This window comes from Apteryx mantelli, unplaced genomic scaffold (genome assembly GCF_036417845.1).
Source record: "Apteryx mantelli isolate bAptMan1 unplaced genomic scaffold, bAptMan1.hap1 HAP1_SCAFFOLD_302, whole genome shotgun sequence".
In the NCBI taxonomy this organism is placed as follows: domain Eukaryota; kingdom Metazoa; phylum Chordata; class Aves; order Apterygiformes; family Apterygidae; genus Apteryx; species Apteryx mantelli.
Window position 1 is genome coordinate 33,115 of NW_027118654.1, and position 22,486 is coordinate 55,600.

Genomic DNA, 22,486 nt, shown 5'->3' on the forward strand with positions numbered 1-22,486 from the left:
CCCCGGCGGCAACCGCGGACCTCGCGCCCTTCCCCCCCCCCACAGCGTCCCGCGCGCCTCGCAGTGCGCATGCGCGGCGACCCCCCCGCGGGGCTCCGCGCTCGGTGCGCATGCGCGCGGGGATGGGCGGGGGAGGCTCCTCCGCGCCGCTGGGCGCCGTGCTTGGTGCGCATGCGCGCGGGGACGGGCGGTGGGGGAAAGGTCCGCGCGGCGCATGCGTGCTGCCGCCGCCTCGCAGGGCGGGCGCCGCGCCCAGCGCGCGGGCGCCGCCACGGCCGGCGCGCGCCGCCCGGCCCCGCCCACGCGCTACTTCCCCGTGCGCTGCTGCGCATGCTCTGACGCACGCGCGCTGTCGCCTTCCCCCCCCCCCCGCTCCCTCTCCTCGCGCTGCGCCAGTGCGCATGCTCCGCGCGGCGGGCGGGGCTGCCCCGGCGGCGCATGCGAGAGTGGACGTCACCGCGCCGCGACGCCAGCGCGCATGCTCCTGAGCGGCCCCCGCGGTGGGCGGGGCCGGGCCGGCGGCGCAGGCGCGGGCGCGCCGCGACGTCACCGCGCCGCGCCGCGCGACCCGGAAGGGGCCCCTCGCCGCTTCCGGCCCGTACCCGGAAGCGCGGCGGGAGCCGCCGGCGGCGGTGGCGGCGGCGGCGGCGCGGCCCGGCCCGTGGCCCGAGCGCGGCCGGGGCCCATGGGCGGCGGCGGCGGCTGCGCGGCGGCGGCGGCGCGGCCATGGGCTCGCAGGCGCTGCAGATCCTGCGGCAGGGCGTGTGGGCCTCGCTGACGGGCGGCTGGTTCCTGGACCCGCACCAGAGCGCCTTCGCCAACTGCTTCCACCTCTACGCCTGGCTCTTCCTGCTCGCCTGCCCGCTCCTGCTCTACACGGTCAGCGCCGCCGCCGCCGCCGGGGCCCCGCCCCGCCCCCCCCGGGGCTCCTCGGCACCTTTGGGCCTGGCTCGGTCCCCCACCGGCGTCCGTCGACCGCCCCCAGCCCTATAGGAGACCCGGCCCTGCCCCCTGCCCTAGTGTCTGTGGCCCCCCAGGACTGTCCGTCCGTCCGTCCCCCCCCGGGGCCCTTCAGTGCGCCCGGCCCTGACGCCTCCACCGGCCCCTATGGGCTCCCCAGGCCTGTGTGTCGTGTGTCCCCCCCCCCCCCCCCCGGGGCCTGTTCCCCTCCCCAGCCTGGTTTTGTGCTCCTGCGCTGCCCTATATGGTCCCCAGCCCCATTGCTCCCAACCCCCCCCCGTCCCACCACCCCCCAGGACCCTCCAACCCCCCCAAGCCTCATTCTGTTGCTCCCCCCCACAATGTCACATGATCCCCAGCCCTGTCACCTCTTTTAGGGTTGTGTGACCCCCCCACACACACCCCCAGCCTGACCTTCTTGGCCTCCTCCAGCCCCTGCGGCCCCCCAGCTCCAGCCCCGTTGTCCCCTTGGGGCCCTGCAGCCCCCCCAGCCCTGTCATACACCCCCCCCCCGGGGCCATCCACCCCCTCCAGCCCTGGCCCCTCTCCCCCCTCCCTATGGCCCCCCAGCCTCAATCCTGCGACCCCCCCACAGGCTTAAACCGTCCCACAGGCCTTATCCTCAGCCCCGTATAGTCCCCCAACCTGTTGCCCCCCACCTGTGTCACCCCCAGGCCTGCCCCTGTCTTCCCATGGCACCCCCAGCCCTGGCCCTGGCGCCCCCCCCAGGGCTGTGAAACCCAGCGCCCCCCCCCCCGTGCGTGGGGCGAGCCGAGGCGCAGTGGGCAGCGGTTTGGGAAGGGCCGGACGCCTGGGCCCCTGCCTGAGCGGAGCCCCCCGCCCCCCCCAGGTGCTGCCCCCCAGCATGCTGGTGGCCGGCGTCTACTGCGCCGTGGTGGCCACCTTCTTCGCCACCGTGAAGACCATCAACTACCGGCTGCACGCCATGTTCGACCAGGGCGAGGTGGTGGAGCCGGGCGCCGCCACGCTGCTCGAGGGCGCCCGCGCTGAGGAGGGCGACGCCGGCCTGGCCCCGTGAGCCGGGGGGGGGCCGCAGGGGTCTCTTGGGTGGCCACGGGGGTCTTTGGGGGGGCCACGGGGTCTTTGGGGGTCCACGGAGGTCTCTGGGGGGGGCGACAGGGGTCTGTGAGGGGGCCATGGGGGTCTTTGGGGGTCCACGGAGGTCTCTGGGGGGGCGGCAGGGGTCTTTGGGGGGGCATGGGGGTCTGTGAGGGGGCCATGGGGGTCTTTGGGGGTCCACGGAGGTCTCTGGGGGGGCGACAGGGGTCTTTGGGGGGGCATGGGGGTCTGTGAGGGGGCCATGGAGGTCTCTAGGGGGGTGGTGGGGGTCTTTGGGGGGGCCTGGGGACTTGTGAGGGGGCCACGGGGGTCTCTGGGGGGTGGCGGGGGTCTTTGGGGGGGGTCCTGGGGATCTGTGAGGGGGCCTGGGGGGTCTCTGGGGGGGTGGCGGGGGTCTGGGGGTTCGTGGTGCTGGTCCTGACCCCGGTGTGTCACTGTGAGGGTTTTTGGGGGAGCCCTGGGGGTCTCTGGGGACTGTGAGAGTCTCTGGGGGGGGCTGGGGGGGGTCGTGGCGCTGGTCCTGACCATGGTGTGTCGCTGGGGGGGCCAGGGGGGTCTTTGGGGACTGTAGGGGTTTCTGGGGGGGGGCGGTGGGGGTCTGGGGGGGAGTCACAGCACTGGCCCTGACCCTGGTATATGGCCGCACAGGCTGGGGGGGGGGGGTGGGAGTTTGGGGGGGGTGGTGGGGGTCCGGGGGGGGGCGGGACGCTGGCCCTGACCCTGCTGTGCGGCCCGCGCAGGCCGGGGGGGGCGGTGGAGATGACGGTGTTCCGGCGGCCCGGCTCGACGCCGCCCGTGCGCTGCAGCTCCCAACACTCCGTGTTCGGCTTCAACCAGGTCACGGTGAGCCGGGGGGGGGGGGGAACAGGTTGGGGGGGGACCCGGGGGGGGGCACAGATGGGGCGGGAGACCCGGGGTGGGGATGCAGGTGGAGCGGAGAGACGCAGGGATACGAAACAAGAGAGGATGCAGTGGGGGGGGGGACACGGGGGCTTCGCTCGGGGCTTGGCAGCCCCGTCTGCTGGGGGGGGGGGGGGGCGCAGTTTGGGGCCCCCCCGTGACTCTTCTGTCCGCTCCAGGAGCTGCTGCCTCACCTGGAAGACACCGGAGCCGCGAGAGGTGAGCGCTGGATCCCCCCGTGTCCCCCCCCCACCGCGTCCCCACGTCATCTTGTGTCCCCGTGTCGCCCTCCCCGAGTCCCCGCTGCCCCCAAATCCGCCATCCCTGACCCCCCCCCCGTGTCCCTGACGCCCCCCCCAACGTCCCCCCCCCAGACATCCGGGAGCTGGTACGCGAGCAGGGCAGCAACAACGTCATCGTCACCGCGGCCGACCGGGAGCGCCTGCGGCAGAGCCCCCCCGAGAGCGGCGGTGGGTGCCGGGGAGGGGAGGGGGGGGCGGCCCGGATGCCTGGGTCCGTCCCGGGTGGGGGGGGCGCCGCGGTGGGGCCCCCCCCGAGCCTTCCGCCCCCTTCCGCAGCCGGAGCCGCGGGGCCGGCAAGCGACAGCGGGCCGGAGTCGTCATCATCAGTGGCGGCGGTGGCGGCGGCTCCCCCCAGCCCCCCCGGGCTGAGCCGCAGCGTCCTCAGCCTGGCGCTGCCGGGGGCCGGGGGCCTCCCCGAAGCCCCCCCGGCGCGGGGGGGGCCGGCGCCCGCCGGGGGGGGCTCCTCGGACAGCTGCTTCAGCGGCGGCACCGACAAGGAGACGCCGAGCACCCGCAGCAGCTACCGCAGCGAGCGGACGGCTTCCACCCGCCTCGACAGCCCCTCGCTGGGCACCGGCGCCGCCGCCGCTGCCGGTGCCACCGCCGCCGCGGGGGGGGGGCGGCAGCGACACCGACCCCCCCTCGGAGGCTGAGCTGCCGCCCCGCTCACCGCCCCCCCCCTGCCGCCGCTGCCGCCGTCCCCCCCCGCGCCGTGCGCCCCAAGGAGCCGCCGGGCGCCCGGGCGCTGCTGGAGGCCGAGAGCTTCGACGAGGACGACGACGACGACGACGACTCGAGCGATGGCAGCGAGCTCAGCCCGGCCTCCAGCCTGCGCCGCTACAGCTCCGACACCTCCTCCAGCGTCTCCGGCTACTCGCCGCAGGCCGAGGCCCGGCGCAAGCGGCGGCCCCCCCCCGCCGAGGGGCCCCCCCGGCCCCGCTACGCCCGCCGGAACCCCGGCGCCGCCAAGACCCGCGCTCGGGTGCTCGGCGCGGACGGCGCCGCCCGCCCCGGCCTGCCCCTCGCCAAGGCCGACCTGGAGGCCCGGGGCGAGGGGGCCGGGGGGGCCCCCGGCTCGGCCCTGACGCTGCCGCCCCCCCCGCCGCCGCCCCCCCTCGAGGCTGCCGGCAACCGGCCGGGCTGGCGCGGGGAGCTGCCGGGCGAGGGGGCCGCCGGGGCAGGTGAGCGGGGGCCTGCTGGCCCCGACGGCCGTGGAAGGGGCTGTTTCAGGGGGGCCTTGGCCCTCTGCTGGGGTGGTTTGGGGCATCCTGTGGCAGTTTGGGGGACCCCAGGCCCATCCTGGGGTGGTTTGGGATGGCCTGGAGTGGTTTGGGGGACCCCAGCCCTGTCCTGGTGTTGTTTGGGGCATCTTGGGGTGGTTTGGGGGGCCCCAGCCCCATTTCAGGGGGTCTGGGGGGCCCCAGCCGCATCCTGGGGCAGTTTGGGGGACCTTAAGCCCATCCTGGGGTGGTTTGGAGTGGCCTGTAGTGTTTTGGGGGACCCCAGCCCTGTCCTGGTGTTGTTTGGGGCATCTTGGGGTGGTTTGGGGGGCCCCAGCCCCATCCTGGGGTAGTTTGGGCCATCCTGGGGCGGTTTGGGGGAACCCCAGCCCCATTTCAGGGGGTCTGGGGGGCCCCAGCCCCATCCTGGGGCTGTTTGGGGTGTCCTAGGGTGGTGTGGGAGGCCCCAGCCCCATCACAGGGTGGGTTGGGGGACCCCAGCCCCGTCTTGGCACAGTTTGGGGCATTCTGGGGTGGTTTAGGGGGCTCCATCCCCATCCCGGGGCTGTTTGGGGTCTCCCAGGGTGGTGTGGGGGACCCCAACCCCATCCTGGTGCAGTTTGGGGCATCCTGGGGCGGTTTGGGGGGCTCCATCCCCATCCCGGGATGGTTTGAGGTGTCCTGTCCTGGCGTCTGGGGCAGTTTGGGGTGTTTTGTAGTGGCTCATCAGCACAGCCGGGGTGGTTTGGGGTGTTTCGGAGCGTTCCGGGGCGCCCCGTCCCCGCGGCCAGTGCACTTCGGGGCATTTCGGGGGCGCCCCGTCCGCGGGGGCCTCCTGCGACGCCCTCCCCTCCCCTCCTTTCCCCTCCCGGCAGCGGCCCCAGCGACGGCAGCGGGCGCCCGGCGGGACGGGGCGAAGCCGGGCCAGGCCACGCGGCGCCGGCACAACGCCGGCTCCAACCCCACGCCGCCCTCCTCGGCCATGGGCTCGCCGCCCAGGTAAGCGCCGCCGCCGCCCGCCGCGTCCCCGCCGCCGCCGCCGCCCGCCGCCGCGCGCCCTGAGCCCGCTCTGTCCCCGCAGCCTGCAGGACCTGCCGCGGGGCCGGCCGGCCGCCCCGGGCCGGGCGCTGACGCTGCCCTCGGCCCTGCAGTTCGCCAGCTCGCTGCTGCTGCCCCGCGGCCCCGTGCACGAGGCCTGCGACTTCGACGACACCTCCGAGGGCGCCGTGCACTACTTCTACGACGAGAGCGGTGAGCCCCGGCGGCGGGGGGGGACACGGGGGACGCCGCGGGGGTGCTCGTGTGGGCCCCGCTCACCCCCCCGCCTCTCTCCATGTGTCGTTCCCCCCCTCCTTTCCCCAGGCGTCCGGCGCTCCTACACCTTCGGGCTGGCCGGCGGCGGCTACGAGAACCCCGTGGGGCAGCAAAGCGGGGAGCCCGCGGGCGGCGGGGGCTGGTGAGCGGGGATGGGGGTACAGGGACATGGAAACGAGGACAGAAACTGGGTTGTAAATGAAAACAAGGACATGGGGATGGGGCTACGGATGAGAACGGGATGTGGATGGGGATAGGAATACGGGGCTGAGAATAGGGACGTGGGGATGCAGATAGCACCAGGGAGGTGGGGATGGGAACACAGAAACAGGAGCCGGGTTGTGGATGGAGACAGGGACGTGGGAATGGGCATGTGACATGGATGGGGACAGGGATGCAGGGACGGGGCTGGGGCTGGGGCACGGATGGGGATGGGGACATGGGGACGGGAGCTGGGCTGTGGATGAGGACAGGGACATGGAAACGAGACCGCGGATGAGGATGAGATGTGGATGGGGACAAGGACGTGGGGACAGGGCTGTGGATACGGATGGGAACAGAGAGATAGAGACTGGGCCGGGGATGGGGACAGGGAGGGGGGGACGGGGATGCAGATGGAACAGGGCCATAGATGAGGACAGGGACATGTGGGCAGGGCCACGGATGGGGTCGGGGCTGCAGGGATGGAGACGCAGGTGGGGATGGGGACGCAGGAAGGGGACCGCGGATGGGGACAGGGACGTGGGCACAGGGACGGGGGCGCAGGGACAGGGACACGGGGGCGCGGGGACCCCCATCGTCACCCGCGGGGCTCCCCGCAGGGACCGGCACTCGCACTCCTCCAGCTTCACGTCGGCGGAGGCGCCCGAGGGGCCGGCGGGGCTGGGGCTGCTGCCGCCGCGGCCCGTGGTGCTGCAGGGCATGCAGGTGCGCCGGGTGCCGCTGGAGCTGCCCGAGGTGAGCGGCGGCGGGGGGGACACGGGGGGGGGGGACGCAGGGGGGCTGCCGCGGCCTCACCCCCCCCCCCCCCCCGCCGCCCCCAGTTCGACCTGCTGGACCAGGAGTCGGTGCCCGAGTCGCAGGAGAACGCGCTGATGATGGAGGGCAAGGCCAAGCCGCGGCAGTACTACAAGTACTGGGTGCTGCCGGGGCGCTGGGTGCGCGTCCGCTACGACCGCCTGGCCCTGCTGGCCCTGCTCGACCGGTGAGCGCTGCGGGGACGCCCCCGAGTCCCGGGGACACCCCTGGGACACCTGAGACCCCTGGGGATGCCCCCGAGCCCCAGGGACATCCCTTGGGACACCCCCAAACCACAGGAACATCCTTGATGACAGCTCTGAGCCATGGGGATGCCCCTGAGCCCTGGGGACACCCTTGGGACACCTGAGAGCCATGGGGATGCCCCCGAGCCCTAGGGACACCCTTGGGACACCTGAGATCCCTGGGGACGCCCCCGAGCCCTGGGGACACCCTTGGGATACCTGAGACCCCTGGGGATGCCCCCGAGCCCCAGGGACATCCCTGGGGACGCACCCGAGCCCCGGGGACACCCTTGGGACACCTGAGAGCCATGGGGATGCCCCCGAGCCCCAGGAACACCCCTCGGGATGCCCCTGAGCCCCAGGGACATCCCTTGGGACACCTGAGAGCCATGGGGATGCCCCCAAGCCCCGGGGACACCCTTGGGACACCTAAGAGCCATGGGGATGCCCCTGAGCCCCAGGGACATCCCTTGGGACACCCCCAAACCACAAGAACACCCTTGGTGACAGCTCCGAGCCATGGGGACACCCCCAAACCCCACAGGCACCCCTAGGGACACCCCCAAACCAGGGGGACAGAGCTGGAGATGGCTCTGAGCCCCCAGGGGCACCCATGAGCCGTGAGGATGCCCAAGAGCCCTGGGGACAGCCCTGGTGACATCCCTGAGCCGTGGGGACACCCCCGAGCCCCAGGGACAGCTCTGGGGACACCCCCAAACCCCAGGGCTACCACCAAGCCGTGGGGACAGCCCCAGGAACACCCCGGGGCCCCCCACCTCGAGCCCCACTCAAGCCCGGCACGGCCTTGCAGGAACCGGCAGGTGACAGAGAACGTCTTCGTGGTGGCCTTGGTGGCCCTGGTGGCCTTCCTGGGCTACCTGCTGCTGCTGCAGGGCTTCTTCCGCGACATCTGGGTCTTCCAGTTCTGCCTCGTCATCGCCAGCTGCCAGTACTCGCTGCTCAAGGTGGGACGGGGACGGGTGGCTCGGGGGTGGGAGGGGACCAGGGTGCCGCCGGGTGCCAGCGTCCCCTCTCTCTTGCAGAGCGTGCAGCCGGACGCCGCCTCGCCCATGCACGTGAGTAACCGTGTGCTGCAGGGTCCCAGGGAGGTCCCTACGCGTGCTGTATGGCCCCCGGAGGATCCCTATGGGTGCCGTGCGGCCCCACGGAGGTCCCTATACGTGCTATATGGCCCCCGGAGGGTCCCTGTGGGTGCCGTGCAGCCCCACAGAGATCTCTACACATGCTATATGGTCCCTGGAGGATCCCTATGGGTGCCGTGCAGCCCCACGGAGGTCCCTATGTGTGCTATATGGCCCCCAGAAGATCCCTATGGGTGCTGTGCAGCCCCATGGCGATTCCTATGTGTGCCATGCGGCCTTCGTGGGGTCCCTATACATGCTGTGAAGGTCCTTATGCTACCATACGGTACCATGGGCTTTTGTATACATGCTTTACGAGCCTGTGGAGGTCCCTACATATACTGTGTTTTCTCATAGGGACCTATAGGTGTGCTGTGTGACCCTGTAGGGTTTCCTATGTATGCCGTATAGCCCCATGGGTCCCTATGCATGCTGTTGGGGTCCTTATATGTGTAGTATAGCCTTATAGGGTCCTTACAAATACCATGCAGGGCTCTTACGCGTACCCCGGGGTCCGTAAACACGCTCTATGGGTGTATGGGGCATCCCTGCATGTGTGGTTTAGGTTTAGGGGATTTTATGTGTGCCATATGGCCCCGTGGGGTCCCTACACATGCCGCGGGGTTTACTATATGTGCTGTATGGCCCTGTGGCAGTTCCTACGCGTGCTGTGGGGGTCCCTATGCGTGACATATGGCCCCGTGGGGTCCCTATGCGTGCCGTGGGGGTCCCTATGCGTGCCATATGGCCCTGTGGGGTCCCTACATGCACCGTGGTGGTCCCTACGCGTGCCATATGGCCCCGTGGGGTCCCTATGCGTGCCATGGGGGTCCCTACGCGTGCCATATGGCCCCGTGGGGTCCCTACGCGTGCCGTGGGGGTCCCTATGCATGCCATATGGCCCCGTGGGGTCCCTACATGCACCGTGGTGGTCCCTACGCGTGCCATATGGCCCCGTGGGGTCCCTACGCGCGCCGCGGGGGCCCCGCGGGCCCCTCGCTGACCCCTTCCCCGCAGGGCCACAACCGGCTCATCGCCTACAGCCGCCCGGTGTACTTCTGCGTGGCCTGCGCCCTCATCTGGGGGCTGGACGCCTGCGCCCGCGCCCCCCCCGCGCCCCCCACCCCCTTCTACGGCCTCACCCTCTTCTCCGCCGACTTCTTCCGCGGCGCCCGCGACGTCGCCACCGGTGAGCCCCGGCCCCGGCGGGGGGGACACAGCCCCAGGCAGGGGGGGGACGCGGCCCAGCCTCCGCTGACCCCCCGCCGCCGCCGCTCTCTGTCCCCCCCCCAGTCTTCACCCTCTGCTTCCCCCTGGTTTTCCTGCTGGGGCTGCTGCCGCAAGTCAACACCTGCCTCATGTACCTGCTGGAACAGGTCGACATGCACCTCTTCGGCGGCACAGGTGGGTCCCCGCGGTGGCCCGGGGCTGGGGGCGGGGGGCCGGCGGGCCCCGCTCACCCCCCCGCGTCTCTCCCGCAGCCGCCACCAGCCCCCTGACGGCTCTGTACGGCTTCGCCCGCAGCGTGCTGGTGGCTGCCGCCCTCTACGGCTTCTGCCTGGGGGCCATCAAGGTAAGGGGGGGGCCCCGACCTGCCCCGGCTGGGGGGGTCCCGACCTGCCCTGGGGGTCCCCAACCTGCCCCAGGGGGTCCCGACCTGCCCCAGGGTCCCTGTGGGGTGTTTGGACCTGCCCCTGGGGGTCCCCAACCTGCCCCAGGGGGTCTCAACCTGCCCCAGGGTCCTTGTGGGGTGCTTGGATCTGCCCTGGGGGTCCCCAACCTGCCCCAGGGGGTCCCGACCTGCCCCAGGGTCCCTGTGGGGTGTTTGGACCTGCCCCTGGGGGTCCCCAACCTGCCCCAGGGGGTCTCAACCTGCCCCAGGGTCCTTGTGGGGTGCTTGGATCTGCCCTGGGGGTCCCCAACCTGCCCCAGGGGGTCTCGACCTGCCCTGGGATCCCTGTGGGGTGTTTGGATCTGCCCTGGGGGGTCTTGACCTGCCCCTGGGGGTCCCCAGCCTCCCCCGGGGGTCCCCAACCTGCCCCAGGGGGTCTCGACCTGCCCCAGGGTCCTTGTGGGGTGTTTGGATCTGCCCTGGGGGGTCTTGACCTGCCCCTGGGGGTCCCCAACCTACCTTGAGGGAGCCTCAACCTGCCCCGGGGTCCCTGTGGGGTGTTTGGACCTGCCCCAGGGTCCCTGGGGGGTCAGGGACGTCCCCGGGGGGGGTCAGGCCTGTCCCCGGGGTCCCCTGACACCCCCCCCTCCTTCCCGCAGGCACCCTGGGGGGACCAGCACGTCCCCGTGCTCTTCTCCGTCTTCTGCGGCTTCCTCGTCGCCTCCTCGTATCACCTGAGCCGCCAGAGCAGCGACCCCACCGTGCTCTGGTCTGTGCCCGCCCGGACGCCTGGGTCCCTGGGGGAGCCGGGGCAGGGCCCGGACGCCGGGGTCCGCGGCGGAGGCGGGGGCGCCCGGACGCCTGGGTCCTCTGGAGCCCCGTGCCAGCCCCCGCCCGCCCCGCAGGTCCCTCATCCGCACCAAGTTCTTCCCCGAGTTCGAGAGCCGGAGCCCCGAGACGCCGCCGGCGGAGATCCCCGACCCCCTGCCCGAGAAGCTCCGCGGCTCCCTGGTGAGCGGAGAGATGGGGACACCGTGGTGGGGACGCTGTGGGGGGGGATGGGGACATTTTGGAGGGGTGGCAACGGGGACGGAGGTGCCGTTGGGGGGATACGGTGGAGACGGGGACACCGTGGGGAGAACAGGGACAGGGATGGAGATGCCATGGGGGAAACAGATGTGGTGGGGGGGACAAGGACATGCTAGGGGAGCTGGGGACAGGATGGGGATGCTTTGGGGGGAACAGGGACATGGCAACAGGCTGGGGACCCTGGGGGGGGACAGGGACATGGTAGCGGAGCCGGGGACATGGATGGGGACACCTTGGGGGGGAGAGGGACATGGTAGGGGAGCTGGGGACAGGGATGGGGTAGGGGAGCCAGGGACAAGGATGGGGACACTTTTGTGGGAACGGGAACATGGCAGCAGGGCTGGGGACACAGGGGGGGGACAGGGACATGCTAGGGGAGCTGGGGACATGGATGGGGACACCTTGGGGGGGAGAGGGACATGGTAGGGGAGCTGGGGACAGGGCTGGGGACACTGGGGGGGATGGGGCCACCGTGGCCGCTCTCACCCCCGTCACCGCAGCGGGACGTCCTGCACTCGGACCTGGTGATGTGCTCGGTGGTGGCGGTGCTGACCTTCGCCGTCAGCGCCAGCACCGTCTTCATCGCTCTCAAGGTACCCGGAGGCCGGGGGGGAGGCCGGGGCGGCCCTGACGCGCGTCCCCACGTCCTCGTCACCGTGTGCGTGTGTCCCCCCCCCCCCCGCAGTCCGTCCTGGGCTACGTGCTCTGCGGCCTGGCCGCGCTGCTGGGCTTCGTCACGCACTACCTGCTGCCGCAGCTCCGCAAGCAGCTGCCCTGGGTCTGTCTCTCGGGGCCCGTGCTCAAGCCGCGCGAGTACAGCCAGTTCGAAGTGCGCGGTAGGTGCCGGGGAGGCCAGTTGGGGGGGTCCAGGGGGGGTCGCAGCACCCCCTACCCCCCCCCAACCTTGCTGCCCCCCCCCGGCGCAGACGCGGCGCAGCTGATGTGGTTCGAGAAGGCCTACGCCTGGCTGCAGTGCCTGGAGAAGTACGGCGTGCACCCGGCCGTGGTGCTCTACGCCCTCACCGTGGACGCCCACGCCGTCAGCGCCCGCCCCGAGCACTTCTGCCTCTAGTAGGGCCCCCCACACCCCCCCCAGCCGCTGCCGGGGGGGCCCAGGCGTCCGGGACGTGCCCCCGGGGCTCTTGGGCCCCGGAACCCCACCGCTGCTTCCTGGGCGTCCGGGACACCCCCTGGCCCGGGATGCCCTAGTCCTGGGAATCCCCCCTTCCTGGGGACCCAGGCGTCCTGGTCCCCTCCTGTCCCCTGGGCCCAGGCGTCCTGGGCTCCTCCTCCTCCTCCTCCCCCAGGGGACCCAGGCGTCCTGGTCCCCCAAGCCCCTCTTTTCCCATGGGACCCAGGCGTCCTACCCCATTGGGATGGGACGTGGGGAGCTGGGCCAGTCCCCAGCACCCCTCTGCTCTGGGGGGGAGGGGGGGTCTATAGGGGTCTGGGGGTGCTGGGAGGGTCTGTGGCCACCAGGGGGGGGTCCTGGGGGGTCCTTGATAAAGGTCTGGGGGTGCTGGGGGGGTCCAGGAGAGCTTGGGGGTGCTGGGGGGGGATCTGAGGGGTCCTGCGGCCACCAGGGGGGCCCCGGGGGAGGTCTGGGGGGTGCTGGAGGGGTCCAGGAGAGCTTGGGGGTGCTGGGGGGGGGTCTGAGGGGTCCTGTGGCCACCAGGGGGGCCCCGGGGGAGGTCTGGGGGGTGCTGGAGGGGTCCAGGAGAGCTTGGGGGTGCTGGGGGGGGGTCTGAGGGGTCCTGTGGCCACCAGGGGGGCCCCGGGGGAGGTCTGGGGGGTGCTGGAGGGGTCCAGGAGAGCTTGGGGGTGCTGGGGGGGGGTCTGAGGGGTCCTGTGGCCACCAGGGGGGCCCCGGGGGAGGTCTGGGGGGTGCTGGAGGGGTCCAGGAGAGCTTGGGGGTGCTGGGGGGGGGTCTGAGGGGTCCTGTGGCCACCAGGGGGGCCCCGGGGCGGTCCTTGAGGGAGGTCTGGGGTTGGTAGTGGGGATCCAGAGGGGTCTGTAGGTGCTGGGAGGGGATCGGTGGGTGCTGGGGGGGGCCTGCAGGCACAAGGGGCCCATGGGGAATATGGGGGTGCTGGGGGGGGTCTGCGGGCGCTGGGGGGGGGTCCGCGGGCGATGCCTGATGTCCTCCCCCCCCCCCCCCCCCCAGCGCCCGGGCGCTGCTGCTGACGGCGGCGGGGCTGCGGCTGCTGCGCGGGGCCTTCTGCTGCCCCCCCGCAGCAGTCGCTGGCGCTGGCCTTCACCGCCCTGCTCTTCCGCTGCGACTTTCCCCGCCACTCCCAGGGCTTCCTGCTCGACTACTTCCTCGTCTCCATCCTCGCCAGCAAGGTGGGGCCGGGGGGGTGCCCGGGGGGGGGGCCCAGGCAGCCGGGCCTAAAGCTCTGGGGGGATCCCAGGTGTCCGGGGGGGGGGGGACGACCAAGGTGTCCAGGCAGGGAGCTGTGCCAGGGGACCCAGGCGTCCGGGTGCGACCTGGGCATCCTGGGGGGACCCAGGTGTCCGAGTGGGTCCTGGGGAGACCCAGGTGTCCAGACGGGACCCAGGTGTCCAAGCAGGGACCTGGGTGTCCTGGGGGGATCCAGGTGTCCGAGCAAGGATCTGGGCATCCTGGGGGGATCCAGGTGTCCAAGTGGGTCCTGGGGAGACCCAGGTGTCCAGACGGGACCCAGATGTCCAAGCAGGGACCTGGGTGTCCTGGGGGGACCCAGGTGTCCGAGTGGGTCCTGGGGAGACCCAGGTGTCCAGACGGTACCCAGATGTCCAAGCAGGGACCTGGATGTCCTGGGGGGACCCAGGTGTCTGAGCAGGGACCTGGGGGGACCCAGGTGTCCGAGTGGGTCCTGGGGAGACCCAGGTGTCCAGACGGTACCCAGATGTCCAAGCAGGGACCTGGATGTCCTGGGGGGACCCAGGTGTCTGAGCAGGGACCTGGGGGGACCCAGGTGTCCAGACGGGACCCAAGTGTCCAAGCAGGGACCTGGATGTCCTGGGGGGACCCAGGTGTCCGGACGGGACCTGGGCGTCCTGGGGGGGGACCCAGGTGTCCAGATGGGTCCTGGACTTCTAGGTGGGACCTGGGCATCCTGGGGGGACCCAGATGTCCGAGCAGGGTCCTGAGCCAAGGACCCAGGTGTCCCAGGGGGGTCCAAGAGGCCGGGGGGGGACCCAGGCAGGGACCTGGGTGTCCAGGTGGGACCCAGGCCTGCGGATGGGACCCAGGCGTCCAGGTTAGGGCCCCAGGCGTCCGGGCAGGGCCCCGGCGTCCGGGCGGCCTGACGCTGCCGCCCCCCAGCTGTGGGACCTGCTGTACAAGCTGCGCTTCGTGCTCACCTACATCGCGCCCTGGCAGATCACCTGGGGCTCGGCCTTCCACGCCTTCGCCCAGCCCTTCGCCGTGCCCCGTATCCTTGGGCTCGCAGCTGGGGTGGCCCCCGGGGGGTCGGGGTGGCCCCCCGTGGGTCGGGGTCACCCCGTGGGTCTGGGTTTCCCCATGGGTCTCTCCCCGTGGGTCGGGGTCTCTCCCCGTGGGTCGGGGTCTCTTCCCATGGGTTGGGGTCTCTCCCCATGGGTCAGTCTCTCGGTGTGGGTCTCTTCCCCCCATGAGTTGTTCTCCCCATGGGTCGGGGTCCCCTCACGGGTCAGGGTCTCTCCCTACGGATGGGGACGTCTCCCTCCGTGGGTCAGGCTCTCTCTCCCCATGGCTTGGGGTCTCTTCACCGAGGGTCTGGGTCTTCTCCCATGGGTGTCTCCCCTCTGTGGGTCTGGGTCTCCCTTCCATGGGTCCTACCCCTGGGGGTCTCTCCTCCCACTGTGGGTCTGGGTCTCTTCCCCCCCCCCCGTGGGTCTCTTCCCCCCCCCGCCGTGGGTCCGGGTTCCCCCCCGCCGTGGGTCCGGGGCGGCGCGGTGGCCCTTGACGGGCGGCCAGACTCGGCGATGCTGCTGCTGCAGGCCGGGCTCTCGGCGCTGCTCTCCACCCCGCTGACCCCGCTGCTGGGCAGCGCCGTCTTCCTCATGTCCTACGCCCGCCCCGTCAAGTTCTGGGAGCGCGACTACAAGTGGGGGCCCCGGCGGGGCGCTGTGGGGCGCTGTGGGGCTCTATGGGGCGCTGGGAGGTGCTGCGGGGTGCTGCGGGGTGCCGTGCAGGGCCAGGGGGGTGCTGCGAGGTGTTACAGGGTGCTGGGGGGGTGTTATGGGGTGTCGTGGGGTGCTAAGGGGGCATATGGGGTGCTGTGGGGTGCCAGGGGTTTGTTTTGGGGTGCTATGGGGTGTCATGGGGGTGTTATGGGGTGTCGTGGGGTGCTAAGGGGGTATATGGGGTGCTGGGGATTTGTTATGGGGTGCTATGGGGTGTCATGGGGGTGTTATGGGGTGCAGAGGGGTGTCAGGGGGTGCTGAGGGGTTGTTTTAGGATGCTATGGGGTGTTATAAGGGGCTGGAGGGGTACTGTGGGGAGCTATGGGGGTGCTATGGGGTTTTATGGGTGCTGGGGGGTGCTATGGGGTGCTGGGGGGCCATGGGGGGTGCTATGGGGTGCTGGGGGGCACCGTGGGGCTGACACCCCCCCCCCCCCCCGGTCCCCACAGCACCAAGAGGGTCGATCACTCCAACACCCGCTTGGCCACCCAGCTTGACCGCAACCCCGGTGCGTGCCGGGACCCACGGCTGCCCCACAGCGACCCGCGGGACCCCCATGGACCCCCCAGAGAGACCTGCGGGACCCCCATAGTGTCCCCACGTCTGCCCCACGGCCCTCGCTGCGTCTCCTGCCCCACAGCTGCCCTCCCACGGGGACCCCCCAGCTCTCCACCTGCCCCATGGACCCACCAGGACCCCATGGCCCCCAGCCTGCCCCATAGCACCTCCCTGGGACCCCATGGCCCCCAGCCTGCCCCATAGCACCTCCCTGGGACCCCATAGCCCCCAGCCTGCCCCACAGCACCTTCCCAGGACCCTGCCTGCCCCACAGCCTCCCCAGCTGCCCCCAGCTGCCCCATGGGACCCCCGCAGCCCCCAGCCCGCCCCACAGCATCTCCCCAGGACCCTGCCTGCCCCCCAGCCCCCCTGAGCCTCCAGCTGCCCCATGGGACCCCGCAGCCCCCAGCCTGCCCCATAGCACCTTCCCAGGACCCTGCCTGCCCCACAGCCCCCCGAACCCCCAGCTGCCCCATGGGACCCTGCAGCCCCCAGTCCGAGCAGCTCCCTGGGCCCCCAGTGCCCCCCAGCCCACCCCACAGCACCTTCCCAGGACCCTACCTGCCCCACAGCCTCCCTGGGCCCTCAGCTGCCCCGTGGGACCCCTCAGCCTGCCCCACAGCCTCCCTGGGCCCCCAGCCCGCCCCACGGCAGCCGGGCGCTGACGGGGCGGCCGCCCCCCAGGTGCGGACGACAACAACCTCAACTCCATCTTCTACGAGCACCTGACGCGGTCGCTGCAGCACTCGCTCTGCGGCGACCTGCAGCTGGGGCGCTGGGGCACCTTCGGCGCCGGCGACTGCTTCGTCCTCGCCTCTGACTACCTCAAACGCCTCGTGCACCTCGTGGAGATCGGCAACGGCCTCGTCACCTTCCAGCTCCGCGGCCTCGAGTTCAGGGGTGAGCCGGCCCCCCCGTCGCGGCACCCGCGGTCCCCGGGGCGGCCCGGGCTCCAGGTTTTGGGGCGCGTTGCTCCGAAATCGTTGATGTCCCGCTCGTGGGGCGTCAGGACGTTCTCCAGCCCCGCTGAGGTCCCCGTGGGCACGTCCAGCTCCCCGGGGGCTTGGGGACGTCCCTGGCCCCAGCTGATGTCCCCACGGGCACGTCCCGCTCGCAGGGGGCTCAGAGACGTCCCCCAGCCTTGTCCCCCCTTGCAGGGGGCTCGGGATGTCCCCGTCCCCACTGACGTCCCCATGGGAATGTCCTGCTCCTGGGGGGGCTCAGGATGTCCCCCAGCCTTGTCCCCCCTTGCAGGGGGCTCAGGGATGTCCCCATCCCCACTGACATCCCCATGGGAATGTCCTGCTCCTGGGGGGGCTCAGAGACGTCCCCCAGCCCCGTCCCCCTCGCGGGGGGACGTTCCCGTCCCCGCTGACCTCCCCGCGGGCCCGCTCCCGCAGGGCACCTACTGCCCAGCAGCGGGAGGTGGAGGCCATCACGGAGGGGGTGGACGAGGACGAGGGCTGCTGGCTGCTGCGAGCCGGGCCACCTGCCCCACGTGCTGTCCTTCAACGCCGCCTTCGGGCAGCGCTGGCTCGCCTGGGAGGTGGCGGCCACCAAGTACGTGCTGGAGGGCTACAGCATCAGCGACAACAACGCCGCCTCCATGCTGCAGGGTCTTCGACCTCCGCATGATCCTCATCACCTACTACGTCAAGGTGGGCGGCGCGCCTGGTGCGGGGGGCTGCGCCTGGCGCGGGGGGCTGCACCTTGCACGGGGGGCTGCATCCTGCACGGGGGGCAGCGCCTCACATGGGGGGCTGCGCCTCATATGGGGAGCTGCGCCTTGTACGAAGGCAGTGCTTTGCACGGGAGCTGCACCCTGCCCGGGCAGTGGTTGCACTTTGGATGAGGAGGTTGCATTTTGCGTTGGGGGGGATGCATTTTTGCCCGAGGAGGTTGCGCTTTGCCCGAGGAGGTTGCGCTTTTCACGGGGAGGCTGCGCTTTGCCCAAAGAGGCTGCACTTTGCACGGGGAGGTTGCGCTTTGCACGAGGAGGTTGCGCTTTGCCCAAAGACACTGCACTTTGCACGAGGAGGCTGTGCTTTGCACGAGGAGGCTGTGCTTTGCCCGAGGAGGTTGCGCTTTGCCCGAGGGAGCGGTCCCTGCGCGGGGCCGTCCCCAGCCCGTGCCCTCCCCTCCGCAGAGCATCATCTACTACGTGACGCGGTCGCCGAAGCTGAGGAGTGGCTGGCGCACGAGGGGGTGCGCGAGGGGCTGCGGCCCTGCACGGCGCCCGGCTACGCCGACACCGACCCCACCTTCAACCTCACATCGACGAGGACTTCGACGCCCGCCTGGGCGGCCTCAGCCTCCCGGCCTTCCGGCAGGCCTACCTGGGCTGGATCCAGCACTGCGCCGGGCGCCGGGCCCAGGTGCGCCCGCGGGGCAGCCCCGTGGGACGGGGACCGGCGTGGGGCAGCCCCGTGGGGACAGGGACCGGCGTGGGGGCAGCCCCCTGGGGACAGGGATTGGGCAGCCCCATGGGGATGGGGACAGGGATGGGGCAGCCCCGTGGGGACGGGGACCGGCGTGGGGCAGCCCCATAGGGACAGGGATTTGGGCAGCCCCATGGGGATGGGGACAGGGATGGAAGAGTCCAGTGGGGACAGGGGATCCCCATGGGCACGGGGACCAGGATGGGGCAGCTCCATGGGGACAGGGATGGGGATGGGGACAGGGAAGCCCGATAGGGACACGAGGCCCTACGGGGACGGGGATGGGGATGGTAGAGCTCCTTGGGGATTTGGACAGGGACAGAGGGACCCTATGGGGGATGGGAATGGGGATCAGGACAGGGAGCCCCATGGGAACAGGGACAGGGGACATGGAGTCCTGTGGGGACAGGGGACAGGGACCAGGACCAGAAGCCTTGCAGGGATGGGGATGGGGACAAGGACAGGGGACCCCAACGGGGATGGGAACGAGTTTGGGGACAGGAGGAGCCTGACGGCATCGGGGTTGGGACGGCCGGCGGGGACGGGGATGGGGATGAGGGACCCCGGTGGGGACAGGGACGTGGTTGGGGGCCTGACCCGCCCCGTCCCCGCTGTCCCCTAGCAGCCCGTGGACAAGGACTGGGACTCGCCCCTCGTCACCCTCTGCTTCGGGCTCTGCGCGCTCGGCCGCCGGGCGCTGGGCACCGCCTCGCACAGCATGTCGGCCAGGTGAGACCCCCCCCCAAAAAAACCACCCCCGGATCTGCCGTGGGCCCAGGCGTCCGGGACGGGCCCAGGCGTCCGGGGCGCCCCCCGCTCACGCCCCACCACCCCCGCGCAGCCTGGAGCCCTTCCTCTACGGGCTGCACGCCCTCTTCAAGGGCGACTTCCCGCATCACGTCGCCCGCGACGAGTGGGTCTTCGCCGACATGGGACCTGCTGCACCCGCGTGGTGGCCCCCGGCGTGCGCATGGCCCTCAAGCTGCACCAGGTACCGGGAGGGGGGACGGCGCACGGAGGGGACACGCCGCGCGGGGCGGCCCCGGCGCTGCCCGTGCCCCCGTCTCGCCGTCCCCGTGCAGGACCACTTTCACGTCGCCCGACGAGTACGAGGACGCGGCGGCGCTCTACGAGGCGGTGGCGGCCAACGAGGGCCGCATGGTGATCTCGCACGAGGGCGACCCGGCCTGGCGCGGCGCCATCCTGGCCAACACGCCGGCGCTGCTGGCCCTGCGGCACGTCATGGACGAGGCCAGCGACGAGTACAAGGTGGTGATGCTCAACCGCCGCTACCTCAGCTTCCGCGTCATCAAGGTGAGGGGCCCAGGCGTCCGGGCGCCCGGGGACGGCACCCCTTCCCGCCCCCAATCCTGCTCTTTTCCCCCCCAGCATCCCCGTTCTTCCCCCCCCGAGTGAATAGGAGTGGGATGGGGGGCTGTGTGCCGTGCCCTGTCCCGTCCCAGTGCCATTCCAGTGCCCCCAGTAACCCCCCAGTGCCCCCAGTAACCCCTTTTCTCCCCCCAAGGTGAGCTGGGAGCATGCACAGGGGCTCTGGCCATGCCCCGTCCCCCCCACGCCCATCCCAGCACTTCCAGTGCCCCCAGTAACCTCCCTTTCCCCCCCTAGGTGAACCAGGAGTGTGTGCGGGGGCTCTGGGCTGTCCCAGCACCATCCCAGCACCATCCCAGCTCTCCCAGTGCCCCCAGTAACCGCGTTTCCCCCCCAGTTGAACCGGGAGTGCGTGCGGGGGCTCTGGGCCGGGCAGCAGCAGGAGCTCGTCTTCCTGCGCAACCGCAACCCGGAGCGGGGGCAGCATCCAGAACGCCAAGCAGGCGCTGCGCAACATCATCAACTCGTCGTGCGACCAGCGCTGGGCTACCCCATCTACGTGTCGCCCCTCACCACCTCCTTCGCCGGCTCCCACCCGCAGCTGCGCGCCCTCTGGGGCGGCCCGCTCAGGCGCCCGCGCCATCGCCGCCTGGCTCGCCGCCACCTGACGCGGTGAGCCCCTGAAAGCCCCCCGAACCGCCCCCAAAATCCCCCGAAACCGCCCCCAAAATCCCCCTGAACCGCCTCCCAAACCTGCCCCGAACCTGCCCCAAACGTCCCCGGCCCGCTCAGCGCCCGCGCCATCGCCGCCTGGCTCCCCGCCACCTGGACGCGGTGAGCCCCCGAAACCGCCCCCCGAACCGCCCCCAAAATCCCCCTGAACCGCCCCCAAAATCCCCCCGAAACTGCCCCCCAAATCCCCCCGAAACTGCCCCCAAAACCCCCCCAAACCACCTCCCAAGCCTGCCCCGAACCTGCCCCGAACCTGCCCCAAACGGCCCCGGCCCGCTCAGCACCCACGCCATCACCGCCTGGCTCGCTGCCACCTGGACGCGGTGAGCCCCTGAAAGCCCCCCGAACCGCCCCCAAAATCCCCCTGAAACTGCCCCCAAATCCCCCCAAACTGCCCCAAAACCCCCCCAAACCACCTCCCAAGCCTGCCCCGAACCTGCCCCGAACCTGCCCCAAACGGCCCCGGCCCGCTCAGCACCCACGCCATCGCCGCCTGGCTCGCTGCCACCTGGACGCGGTGAGCCCCCCGAACCACCCCCAAAATCCCCCCGAATCTGCCCCCCAAATCCCCCCAAAACCGCCCCCAAACCCCCCCCAAACCACCTCCCAAACCTGCCCCGAACCTGCCCCAAATGGCCCCAGGCCCGCTCAGCGCCTGCGCCATCGCTGCCTGGCTCGCTGCCACCTGGACGCGATGAGCCCCAGAAACCACCCCCGAAACGCAAACCACCCCCAACCCCCCCCCGAAACTACCCCAAAAGCCCCCCGAACTGCCCCAACCCCCCCCCCCGAAACTACCCCAGAAGCCCCCCGAACTGCCCCAAACCGCCCCAAACCTGCTCCTAGGGTCCCCGCTGCACCCAGGGGACCCCCAACTGCCTCCCGGGGACCCTCAGCCACCTCCGGGGACCCTCAGCACCCGGGGGACCCACCGTGTCCGCCCGTCCGTCCCCCCGTCCGTCCCCCCGTCCGTCCCCTGCCCCCCCCATCCGTCCCCCCCCCGCGCCCCGCTGACGGGCTCCCCGGCGCAGGCTGCAGAAGGGCTGCGGCGCCGGCTGCAACAGCGGCGGCAACATCGAGGACTCGGACTGCGGCGGCGGCGGCGGCGGTGGAGGGGGGGGCCCGGCCCCCCCGGGGGCTGCAAACCCCCCCGAGACCCCCGCCTCCGCCCCCGCCCCGCCCCACCCAGGTAGGGCCCGGACGCCTGGGCCCCGGGGGGCCGGATACCCAGGGGGGGGCTGGATACCTGGGGGGGGGGGGTTGGATATATGGGGTTGGGGGGGCACCGGGGGGGGGGGCTGAATACCCAGGGGGGGCTGGATACCTGGGGGGGGTTGGATATGTGGGGTTGGGGGGACACCCGGATGCCTGGGCCCCTGGGGGGGGGCTGGATGCCTTGGGGGGGGCACCCGGACACCTAGGTCCCAGGGGGGCTGGATACTGGGGGGTGGGGGGCACCCGGACACCTGGGTCCCAGGGGGCTGAATGCCTTGGGGGGGGCCACCCGGACACCTGGGTCCCGGGGCGGGGGGGGGGCTCTGCCCCCCTGCCACCCCCCCCACGTCTTGCCGTGTCCCCGCAGGTCCCGAGCAGAGCGGGGGGGCCGGGCCGGGCTGGGGGGGCCGCGGGGGGGGCGAGAGCCGGCGGGACCCCCCCGGAGGCCCCACCCTGCCAACGGCTGGGCCCCCCCCCGGCCCCGGGGCCCCCCCCGCCTTCGCCTACGACGGCCCCTGCGGCAAGTGGAGCCTGGGCAGCCGCAAGGGGGGGGGCGGCGACGGGGACCCCCCCCCGGGCACCCCTGGCCCCCAGGGCACCCCCAGCGCCAGGGGCCAGGTGAGTCGCCCGGACGCCTGGGCCCTTTTTGGGGGGGGGGGGGTTGGGGACCCGGACGCCTGGGCCCTTTTGGGGGGGGGGATTGGGGACCCGGACGCCTGGGTCCTTTTGGGGGGGGGGGGATTGGGGACCTGGATGCCTGGATCCTTTGGGGGGGGGGATTGGGGACCCAGATGCCTGGGCCCTTTTTGGGGGGGGGGATTGGGGACCCGGACGCCTGGGTCCTTTTGGGGGGGGGGGGATTGGGGACCTGGATGCCTGGATCCTTTGGGGGGGGGGATTGGGGACCCAGATGCCTGGGCCCTTTTTGGGGGGGGGGATTGGGGACCCGGATGCCTGGGTCCTTTTGGGGGGGGGGATTGGAGACCCGGATGCCTGGGCCCTTTTTGGGGGGGGGGGGGATTGGGGACCCGGACGCCTGGGTCCCCTGGGTGCTCGGGGGGGGGGGTGGCCCCATTCCCATCGCTGTCCCCATCCGTCCCCCCCCCCCAGGTCCCCCCGGACGCTGGTGCCCGCCCGGCCCCGGAGCCCCCCCGCGACAAGGAGAGTCCCGCGGCGCAGCCCCA

General features: G+C 72.1%; 1 protein-coding gene across 1 annotated transcript; it reads left to right on the forward strand.

Annotated features, from left to right (window-relative positions):
• Positions 1-726: 726 nt before the first annotated feature.
• LOC106492923 (pecanex-like protein 3) lies at positions 727-22,480 on the forward strand (the record flags this gene model as incomplete). The annotated part of the gene is given in 47 exon segments (XM_067317170.1): positions 727-879; positions 1,811-1,995; positions 2,781-2,883; positions 3,120-3,159; positions 3,315-3,410; positions 3,519-3,814; positions 3,816-3,831; positions 3,833-4,423; positions 5,338-5,461; positions 5,544-5,713; positions 5,825-5,918; positions 6,598-6,733; positions 6,820-6,980; positions 7,850-8,003; positions 8,082-8,114; positions 9,198-9,369; positions 9,474-9,584; positions 9,662-9,753; positions 10,452-10,561; positions 10,698-10,803; positions 11,382-11,474; positions 11,567-11,717; positions 11,808-11,952; positions 13,046-13,106; positions 13,108-13,224; positions 14,189-14,297; positions 14,822-14,951; positions 15,480-15,538; positions 16,273-16,504; positions 16,989-17,058; positions 17,060-17,203; positions 17,205-17,246; positions 17,735-17,771; positions 17,774-17,857; positions 17,860-17,963; positions 18,652-18,755; positions 18,868-18,958; positions 18,961-19,017; positions 19,109-19,114; positions 19,116-19,340; positions 19,753-19,833; positions 19,835-19,892; positions 19,895-19,985; positions 20,563-20,604; positions 21,119-21,276; positions 21,670-21,920; positions 22,413-22,480. Coding segments are annotated over 47 exon segments (5,753 nt in total), but the record flags the coding sequence as incomplete, so codon positions are not given.
• Positions 22,481-22,486: the final 6 nt, after the last annotated feature.